We start from the raw sequence: 11,134 nt of genomic DNA, 5'->3' as shown, positions 1-11,134 counted from the left end.
TTTTTTTATTATTATTTTTTTACATTTTATTATTTTTGTGTTGTTAGTATTTTAACTGCATTTTAAACGGCATGTCCCAAACAGAGTTGCTGTGAAATAAAACAGATCATACATAACTCATATGCTGAAAGAAAACAAACTTGGCTATTTAAGCATTTTAGGCCGTATTTTGTACTGCTGAAACTATTTTATAATATTGTTTTACCTGTTTCAGGTTAATAACAATGGGGATTTGACATTTGATGGGCCTCTTTCACAGCCAAAACCCAGTAATTTACAGGGACAACTCGACAAAGACATCATTGCTCCACTTTGGACAGACATGGACAACACTGTTGGTGGAACAATCTCCTATCGTCAGGTTACCAGTGGTAGACCCTTACTAGCAGCAACAAGCAACATAAACCACTATTTTCCTAATCTGAACTTCACTGCATCATGGCTGTTCATTGCCACTTGGGATAAAGTACCATACTATAACAATTTACAATCGGTAAGCTATCCACTAGGTTACTTTACTTACAATACACACATCTGGTAGTTTCTGGAAATGTGGGGGGAAAAAATGCATTAAAAGTAATTTATGTCCTGAAATGTATAATTCCAATATATTTTGGTGTCTCTAAATAAGATGTCTGTCTTTTTTAAAGCAAGGGTAGGCAGTACAAAAAAAGTGAAGGCAGTAAACTACTTTCAATAAAAGGTCCAAAATATTAGTATTTTTTTAAATTATTATTTTGTACAGTTCTCTGAGGTCCACTTATAATGTTACAAAAGAGTAAATAAGGCTGTATAAAAGTAATAGGCTATTTTCTGTCCTGTTTTGACCATCCCCATCAGAACACTGTTTGAATAGGCACAATGGATTGTACATTCAGAAGTAAATGCCCACTGCTATGATTGGCTAACAGTTGTGTATGTTTAACACCCTACATCCTTCATAGATGGACACTGCTATGATTTAGGCCAAAGCCCCACCAAACTATTCATCCAAAACATGGACCTCTATATACACTAATTCAATAATAAATTGTAAATGAGTTCTGCGTTCTGCAACAAATATTTCCCAGACTATTTTAAGTCGTAAAGTAAGCAGTATATATTAAAATCCATGCATGCCTGTAGCAGGCATGTATACATGATAATAAGCAGGCCAGACGGTGCCTAAGACCTCCCGTGTTCAACAACACCCCACAGTTTTCCAACGCAAATTTGTGGTGAAAAGGGGAACTGCAGAGCGCTATAATTCAGAACCCTTGGGGCAGATTTGAAACTGCCCTGCTTACTTTTCATGTTACCTTACGTGAACCTCTCTCCACCAAGACGATTTCAGTCAGCTTCACCTATGTGTCTGCATCTGGTCAGTAACTAGTTGTCATGTCTGTTTTTTTTTCTTTGTGGAGTAGTGGATCAAATTAACAAAGTAGACTGTATGTTAAATCTTTTTGTTTAACGTTAAATGTGCTCATGTGAATAGCCTTTAAATGGTTCTGTTGTGTTTGTTTTGTTTATTCTGAGAATAGACATATTTTCAGAGATTAGAATATAAAGCTTACTAAATATTTTTCATATATTAGCACCTAAATTTAAGCTCAGGAGCCACTACTGGTTAAAATGTAAGAATACTCCGTACATATCAAACGATCTGTAATAACAGACAAAGTCTTCCCTGTGTAAGACTTTTGGCTCACACTTCTGAAACAGATTCTGAATTTATTTTTCCACACTGGGTTAACACCCTGTGGCTCAGCCTGCTATAGCAGCCACACCCCAAACTCTCACTATTGGTGCATGGAGGTATGCGAATACATAAGATGACCGGCAGGTAGGACATCCTATCATTGCATTTCAAATGAATGCAATGATTGGGCGAAAATGTTATGGTCCTGAGCCTTACACAGAAAAAGCCAAGGAGATTCTTAAGCACATCAAGGCTGCATTTTATTTGAATTTGTTTATCAAAATACAGGGGGAAATACTATTATGAATAATATATTATTATATATTATTGTGAAATATTATTATGATGTAAAATAACATTTTTCTATTTGAATATGCATTAAAATCTAATTTATTATTTTGAGCAAAGCTGAATTTTCAGCATCATTACTAGAGTCTTCAGTGTCACATGATCATTCTGAAATAATTTGTAATATCCTGATTTAATATCAGTGATGGAAACTGTTGTGCTGCTTAATTATTATTATTATTATTATTTGTATTTTTTTTTTTTGGAACATGTGATACTTTTTTCATCATTCCTTGATGAATAAAAGTTAAAAAGTAGAGCATAAATAAATATGTTCTAACAATATACACTACCGTTCAAAAGTTTGGGGTCAATGCATCTGTATTCTTTCCTTTTTTCAAAGAAATTAAAACTTTTATTCAGCAAGGATACGGTTAAATTGTTAAGAAGTGATAACAAAGATGTATATTGTTAGAAAATATTTATATTTTGAATAAATGCTGTAATTAAAAAAAAAAAAAAACTTTTGTTCATCAAAGAATTCTGAAAAAAAGTTTTGCAGTTTCCAAAAAATATTATCTGTTGCAAACATTGATAATTCTAATAAATAATCAGCATATTATAATGATTTCTGAAGGATCATGTGATACTTTATACTGGAGTAATGGGAAATGGAAATTCAGCTTTATAAATTATATTTTTAAGGATATTAAAATAGAAACAATTATTTAATATTGTAATAAAATATTGTATTTTTTTCTGTATTTTTGATCAAATAAATGCAGCCTTGATGAGCATAAGAGACTTCTTTAAAAAACATTAGAAAATCTGATCCCAAAATTTTACTGGGGTATATATATATATATATATATATATATATGCTTTTTATTATATCAGTGCAGAAATAAGCATAAATACAGAATTACAATGTCCATTAAATATCTTTTTTTCTGTAACAGAGGTGCTCTTATCAAATTGTTTTGGTCTCTGGTGGCTCTCTGTCTTTTGTCATGATGAACTATGGAAATATCTCCTCTACAGATCATCGGTTTCAGGTCAGAAAGAATGTGAATTCATATTTCCAGAACTCTGGAACTATTAGGAAACTTGTAATTATGATGTGCTGCAAAGCCTTTATTATTGACTTTGTTTTCTTAGGCTGGCTATGGCACAGTAAACTCAACGTATTACTTTTCCATCCCTGTACCTGATGAAAATAAACTCTTCAACTCCAGCAATGTCAATGTGTCGGGACGCTGGGCATTCCGTGTTGATGGTGGACCTGAGGAAGGTAATCCTTTGACTCTGTTTGACAGCACACTATGACTTTTCGAAACAAGAACTACATCCGGGGTGTATTCCAAGGTTAACTTACCAGCATATATACCATGAACTCTCGGTTGATTAATCCAAACTTTGCTTACTTGAGATATGCTGGTTCCTAAAACACTTCTGGGTTGTAAATTTGTCAACTCAGAGTATGTTCAAGGTTAACACACTAGATGACGAAAAAGATTTAAATATATTTTAATTATTCAAATAATAGGACAAAATCTAGACAAACACGCTTGCAAAAACTGATGAGACTATACATCAGACAGAGACAGGAGGGCAGAACAAATACACATTAGGTAAGGGCTTAATTGATGATACATGAAATCAACACACATGAGGTGTCAGAGATGACATAAACACACAAAAAAAACATTGAAACTGATTTTATAAGACATATCATAATGTATTTTCATTATAGAAATACATTATCGAAAACGTCCTGTTGCAAAAAAAAAAAAAAGGTGAATGCAGATCCATGTGTGAGTTGACAATAAAATAATAAAATAACTATAATAAGCATATTAGAATAAAACACACCTTGTTGTAAAACGCTTTATAATTAATATTATCCTTAAACATACTTGGGTATGTCACACAACCTGCTTTCTGGAATACCCCCCAGACCAAATCTGCCAACTCTTGCAGTTGACTCATGCAATTGACACAGTTTTCAAGCTCTTAAGCCACACGTCCATTTTCTCACACAGTGAAACACACCATAAAAAACAAAAGCAAGAGCACCCTTAGTTGATACTGTAGTAATAGGATATTGGTGAAACTGATTTGGTAAATGTTCCAGTGCTTATTTTGTGTTGCACTTTGAAGCAGGGCTGCCAGGTTTTCACAAGAAAACCCTCCCAATTGTGTTTTGAGGGGGACCCCAATCGTGTTCAGGGGGGTAAAATGCATGGTTTATTCATTCATGTTTCATTTATTCATATTTTATTTATTCAAAATACATGTAAAATTCGCATTTTAGGGGATCAATATCATGTTATTGGAGTCGCTTCAACCGGCAGACATGAGAAACAACCCGCGGTTAAAGTAGCCCAGTGGTCTCCAACATGGTGCCCGCGGGCACCTGGTAGCCCGCGTGGAGTCTCTGAGTCGCCCGCCGAGCACGTTCTATAAATAGCCTGAATTGTAATCTTTCATTTTTTTTTATGATAATGGCATAAAATGAGAAAATAACTATTGGTGACATTTCATATAACATTAAAACATAATAAAATAATTCAATAATTTAAAATATTTAGAATCTGCACGTCTCTCTATCTCTCTCTTTCTGCGTCTCGTGCGCGCACCTCTCTCTCTCTCTCGCTCTTCGTCTTGCGCTCGCACCTCTCTGTCTCTCTCTCTCGCTCTGCGTCTCGTGCGCGCACCTCCCTCTCTCTCTCTCTCTCTCTCTCTCTCTCTTTCGCTCTGCGCGCGCGCACCTCTCTGTCTCTCTCTCTCGCTCTGCGTCTTGTGCGCGCACCTCTCTTGTTCTCTCTGCGTATCGCGCGGCAGAGGAGCAGCGTTTTAATTTAGTTAAACACAGATATTATGTTGCTTTTCTAATTTTACATGCAAGTATGTAAAGTATATCATTCAGTCACTATTTCATATTTATGCCGTGGTTCTTTCTCCCTTTCCCCCAGTGATTTTGTCTATATCGCGAATAGCCTATAAGACGACCCCCAATTTTTTAGGACAAAAAAGCCTATTTTTATGACAAAAAAACTTGTCTTATATTCGGGTATATACGGTAATTATATATTCAATAGTCATGATATTTAACAATATTACTGTTTGTTGTTCTATTTTTCAAAACTTGAAACTTACTTGAAACTTAAAATTCAGTAGGAAAACCTTGGACTTGGCAACACTGCTTTGGAGGGCATAAACATTTTTATTTTTGTAACATTGTGCAATGTAGCCAATCATAGACATATCTGTTGATTTCTTGAGCACCATTGATTGGCCATTGTGTTCAACTTAGTCAGTCAGTCGGTTGCAATTATTTGTATAAGTAGTGACTTGTAAATCTCGAAATTCTCTCACTGTACATTGCTAGTGTTGTGTTGGTGTGAGGTTATGTGCTTTGCAGCATTGCAACAGTTACATTAACTGTTAACACATGTTTTATGGTAAAAACAATGTACTAGTTATGACGTTAACTACTTGGCATGCCCAGCTAAACCCCAAGCCCCCACAGTCTATATATTTAAGTGTGTAGTTAGAAAGCATCAAATAAAGCAAAATGAAACAAAATGAAATAAAAGAACAAAAATAAATAATAAAGTAGTCATCAGCTGTTATTTTCCTTAAAGCAGCATCTCTGTGATCTCAAACTGATGAATTAGCAGAAGTTATTACTCCACCACCTGGACACTTTGAGATCATTCTGAGGTTATTAACGACAGACCTTCCCACCTTATTTTTTCCGTAAGAACGGGATTTGTCCCGTTTGTAAATTTTTCGGGTCTGGCTTTCGATTTCATCTGCTTTCAGCAATTCTTAACTGTATAAAACAGCTAATTTTGCTGCTTGATATTGCAAATTGGTATGTCTTACCATATTATTTTAATGTATTATCTTAATTATGAACACACTGGTTTGTAGTGCAAACAGTTTTACCATTTACTGCACATTGTTATTCATCTCATTTCCCTATCACCGCTAAAGAAATGGAAGTCTTGCCCACTGGCTTACTTCCACATTGAAAAATAAGGTGGATATATTTGAAGAAATGTGGCGACCATGCCTGAAAAACAAAAAAAACAGTTGTAACTCATTAGTTAGTTTCTACATTGATGCATTGTACTAGGGTGGTTAAGCAGCAAATACATTTTTAGTGCATGAAATGCACCCCAGCATCGCAAACTTACGTGGCTGAAACATACTTACCCAATTCCAAAAAAGTTGGGACACTAAACAAATTGTGAGTAAAAAAGGAATGGAATAATTTACAAATCTCATAAACTTATACTTTATTCACAATAGAATATAGATAACATATCAAATGTTGAAAGTGAGATATTTTGAAATGTCTTGCCAAATATTGGCTCATTTTGGAATTCATGAGAGCTACACATTCCAAAAAAGTTTGGGACAGGTAGCAATAAGAGGCTGGAAAAGTTAAATGTACATATAAGGAACAGCTGGAGGACCAATTTGCAACTTATTAGGTCAATTGGAAACATGATTGGGTATAAAAAGAGCCTCTCAGAGTGGCAGTGTCTCTCAGAAGTCAAGATGGGCAGAGGATCACCAATTCCCACAATGCTGCGGCCAAAAATAGTAGAGCAATATCAGAAAGGAAAGAAAAATTGCAAAGAGTTTGAAGTCATTATCTATGGTGCATAATATCTTCCAAAAATTTAGAGAATCTGAAACCATCTCTGTGCGTAAGGGTCATGGCCAGAAAACCATACTGGATGCCAATGATCTTTGGGCCCTTAAACGACACTCCATCTCATACAGGAATACTATTGTAATGGAAATCACAACATGGGCTCAGGAATACTTCCAGAAAACATTGTCGGTGAACACAAACCACCGTGCCATTTGCCGTTGCCAGCTAAAACTCTATAGGACAAAAAAGAAGCCATATCTAAACATGATCCAGAAGCGCAGAAATTTTCTCTGGGCCAAGGTTCATTTAAAATGGACTGTGGCAAAGCAGAAAACTGTTCTGTGGTCAGATTAATCAAAATTTGAAGTTCTATTTGGAAAACTGGGACGCCATGTCATCTGGACTAAAGAGGACTAAACCCAAGTTGTTATCAGCTCTCAGTTCAGATGCCTGCATCTCTGATGATATGGGGTTGAATGAGTGCGTGTGGCATGGGCAACTTAAGCCCCTTCCACACTGCGATTCCGGCAAATACATGGGTAATGTGTTCTGGGAATTGTTCCCGGGTCACTAGATTTTGCACTTTCACACTGCCAGTGATTACCCGGAATATGTGCATACTTTCACACACAACCCGTAAAGGTCCTGTAAAGACACGTGACATCAGGATGTTTCGTGTAATGTACAAGTCAAAAACGCTAGGCATGTTAACTTTCACTTAAGCTGGCGATCTCAGCTTCAGAGCGAATAGTGAGGATTGAGGAACTAACTGATCTCTGCTTCATTACAGTTTGCACATATTTTTTCATCGCAGATGTTTATCTTCCTTCAAAACATATGCTAAAAGAGTTGCGCGATAACGTGCATCATCACTACAACAAGGCATTAGTTCTGGCTTTTTTTCACACTGAGCTCGTTCCTTGACTGAACCAGCAATGTAACTAGGTCCCTGACCCAGGATCAGTCCTGGAATTAATCCCGGGACATGTTTGCTTTGACACAGAAGGCGACCAGGCAATGTTCTGACAATTTTCCGGGTCAGACGTGCAGTGTGAAAGGGGCTTAACATATCTGGAAAGGCACCATCAATGCTGAAAGGTATATCCAATTTCTAGATATATGCAGTGCTATAAGTGGGCCAGTACGCACCGGTACTCAGTACCACCACTTCCAGATATAGCTCTTGAGCGTACCACCACCTCTCCGTGCGCCTAGAACATGCTTTTAGCATACCGGTATGCTCATTTGGACATCTGTTTTAATAGAGGTTTTAATCCTTTGCCGGCGCTGCCGCGTTTCAGAGCGCTCTTCACAATGCAAGCTTCCTAATTCGTCCCACCGAGAGCAGAGACTACATTACCCATACACCCTTGTGTTTTACAAGTGAAAAGCGCTTGCGTCGCTTTTGCCGCTGTCAGAGTCAACCACTCAACGTGTGTGAAACGCACACAATCGGCTCGGTAAAAATACAAATACAGTGAACAACACCTAATATGCTCTCCTGGCTTCAGACTCTGAGCACTAAAACAACACGGTCAGAATCAGATGACTCGTTGGCTGACACCCCACCAAGCCTGAATGATATCTCTGCTGGTCAGACACAAGCTAATGAAGTAATGCAGTATCTCTTTCTAAGGGTATTTTTTTCAAAATCCTTTTGGACATTTTATGTTCAGTAGCTCTTTCTAAGGTTATTTTTTTCAAAATTATTTTGCACATTTTATTTATGTTCAGTAGCTCTTTCTAAGGGTATTTTTTCAAAATAATTTTGCACATTTTATTTATGTCCAGTAGCTCTTTCTAACGGTATTTGTTCAAAATTATTTTGCACATTTTATTTAGGTTCAGTAGCTCTTTCTAAGGGTATTTTTTTTATTATTATTCTGCACATTTTATTTATGTTCAGTAGCTCTTTCTAAGGGTATTTTTTCAAAATCCTTTTGCAAATTTTATTTATGTTCAGTAGGTCTTTAGCTCAAGCAAATCCACAAACTAATAAAAGGATTTATAATTTTCTATAAGGTCGTCTGTTGACTGCTGTATATAAAACCCCTTCAATATAGTTGTTGTTACCTCAGGGGATGAGGGGAGTCATGAAAAAAAAAAAAAAACTATATATATATATATATATATATATATATATATATATATATATATATATATATATAGGCTATAATAGAGTACCAGCACCTCTTTTGGGGCACTTAAAGCACTGGATATATGCTCCTATCCAGACGTCGTCTCTTTCAGGGAAGACCTTGCATTTTCCAACATGACAATGCCAGACCACATACTTCATCAATTACAACATCATGGCTGCGTAGAAGAAGGATCCGGGTACTTAAATGGCCAGCCTGCAGTCCAGATCTTTCACCCATAGAAAACATTTGGCGCATCATAAAGAGGAACATGTGACAAAAAAGACTTAAGACAGTTGAGCAAGTATAGAAGCCTGTATTAGACAAGAATGAGACAACATTCCTATTCCTAAACTTGAGCAACTGGTCTCCTCAGTCCCCAGACATTTGCAGACTGTTATAAAAAGAAGAGGGGATGCCACACAGTGGTAAACATGGCCTTGTCCCAACTTTTTTGAGATGTGTTGATGCCATGAAATGTAACTTTTTCCCTTAAAAATGTTACATTTTCTCAGTTTAAATATTAGACATTACCTCCATGTTGTATTCTGAACAAAATATTGAAATATGAAACTTCCACACCATTGCATTCTGGTTTTATTCACAATTTGTGCAGTGCCCCAACTTTTTTGAAATCGGGTTTGTATGTGTGTGTGTGTATATATACTGTATATTAATGGAAAACTGATTACAACATGCATGTGATGTCATTAACGACAGCCCTATATTGTTAAACCAGTGTGATTCAGACGACAGAGGTGACAGATGCAACCATGTTCAGGAAACATAGTACACTACTTTTGGCTCTATTTTGCCAATTTCTTTATAGGTTTAAAGGGGGGCGCAATCAAAAAAGTTTGAGAATCACTGTTTTATGGGAATCACACCCCACAACCACAAAACCAGTCAATCATCAATAGGGGGCGTTTACACTCATGATGATAAGAGAAACCAAGCAAGTGGGAGATCTGTAAAAAAAAAAAAAAAAAAAAAAAAACCTGTAGAAAGAGAGATGGCTGAGACATTGCCAAAGAGAAAAATGTCAGAGGAAAATTACTGAGAAAAAGATGGTTTATGATCTACAATCTGCATTGATAGTGGAAAAGCTTTCCAACACTGGAAATAACTTTAGAGAGTGGGACTTTGTTTTTGCTCGACATGTGAGTAACATTGGTTTTACTATGTTTCAGAGAAACAAGATATGCTGTTGTTTTAATGTTAGCTATAGGTACAGGACAGTTTTGAATACTGTAAGTCATTGCCTGTATTGCATATTTGTGAAATCAGTGGAGGAGCAATGAAGGAAGAGGTGTGGTTCTTTGGAAAGGGTCTTTGTTTGGGTGATGAATTCAAACATTAATATCAGTGTTGCTCATGACTTGCTTACTGCACCATTATTGCAGGTTATTTATGATGTTATTTATTACAATTATAGGAATTTTCTACCCATATGGAGATGAGGATACAAAAAACCCTGCAGCGTATTTTGGAAGTTCACCTCTGATACCTCTGGCACAGCCGTTTGTCTACTTTGGGTTTATTTATAATCAACTATATGTAAGCAGCGTTGTCACATTTATGACACTGTACACTTGTATAATGAGTTGCTTTATATTTCACATTAAGAATGTTACTTGAAAGTCCAGATGACTGAGCTTTCACTGTTTTGTTGTCATAACAGGTGAATAACAAGGGGTATTTGACTTTTAATGGGCCATTTTCCCAGAGAAATCCCTATTTTTTTCCTGCATACTCAACTAGAGACATCATCGCTCCACTATGGACAGATATTGACATTACAAATAAAGGAACCATCTCTTACCGACAAGTAACAGATTCTCGTCTCTTGAATCGGGCATCAAAAGATATAAACCAGTATTTTCCCAACTTGAACTTCTCTGCTTCATGGGTTTTCATTGCTACGTGGTATAAAGTACCAAACTATATAAACAGACAGACAGTAAGTCCTCTTCTCGCATAGAAATCTGATTAAGAAACAATATCCCATGTTCTCTGTATTTATGTAGTTATACCCTTTATCTTCCTGAAGTCAACCTTCCAAGTGGTTTTGGTGTCTGGCAAAAACATGTCATTTACACTCATGCATTATGGTAATATCGGCCCAGCATATTATGTTAATGTAAGTAATAAAAAAAAAAAATAATTATTATTAATCACTATATGATAAGTGTTTGATTGTAACTAAACTTTTCATGATCTTGTATTATGATTGACAGTCCGGCTATGACACAAGTGATTCAACTGATTTCTTTTCCATTCCTGTCTCTGACGTTACATACCTTTCATACACAAGCAATGTCAACATCATGGGTCGATGGGTATTTCGAGTTGACT

General features: G+C 36.2%; 1 protein-coding gene across 1 annotated transcript; it reads left to right on the top strand.

Annotated features, from left to right (window-relative positions):
• Positions 1-220: 220 nt before the first annotated feature.
• Positions 221-10,827, top strand: LOC132120923 (sushi, nidogen and EGF-like domain-containing protein 1). The gene is made up of 5 exons (XM_059530143.1): positions 221-493; positions 2,929-3,024; positions 3,128-3,260; positions 10,215-10,336; positions 10,807-10,827. The coding sequence occupies exons 1-5, from the start codon at positions 323-325 to the stop codon at positions 10,825-10,827; spliced, it is 543 nt and encodes a 180-aa protein (XP_059386126.1). The 5' UTR covers positions 221-322.
• Positions 10,828-11,134: the final 307 nt, after the last annotated feature.

The sequence above is a fragment of the Carassius carassius genome, chromosome 39 (assembly GCF_963082965.1).
Source record: "Carassius carassius chromosome 39, fCarCar2.1, whole genome shotgun sequence".
In the NCBI taxonomy this organism is placed as follows: domain Eukaryota; kingdom Metazoa; phylum Chordata; class Actinopteri; order Cypriniformes; family Cyprinidae; genus Carassius; species Carassius carassius.
The sequence above is the reverse complement of the archived record's forward strand: the minus strand, read 5'-3'. Positions and strand labels throughout refer to the sequence as shown.

What these genes read in the sequence shown, in the direction of transcription:
- LOC132120923 (XM_059530143.1), top strand. Translation starts at nt 323, where the DNA reads ATGGACAACACTGTTGGTGGAACAATCTCCTATCGTCAGGTTACCAGT. An exon ending in ACTATAACAATTTACAATCG is followed by an intron (nt 494 to 2,928) that starts GTAAGCTATCCA and finishes TTTCTGTAACAG; the next exon opens with AGGTGCTCTTATCAAATTGT. An exon ending in TGATGGTGGACCTGAGGAAG is followed by an intron (nt 3,261 to 10,214) that starts GTAATCCTTTGA and finishes TTACAATTATAG; the next exon opens with GAATTTTCTACCCATATGGA.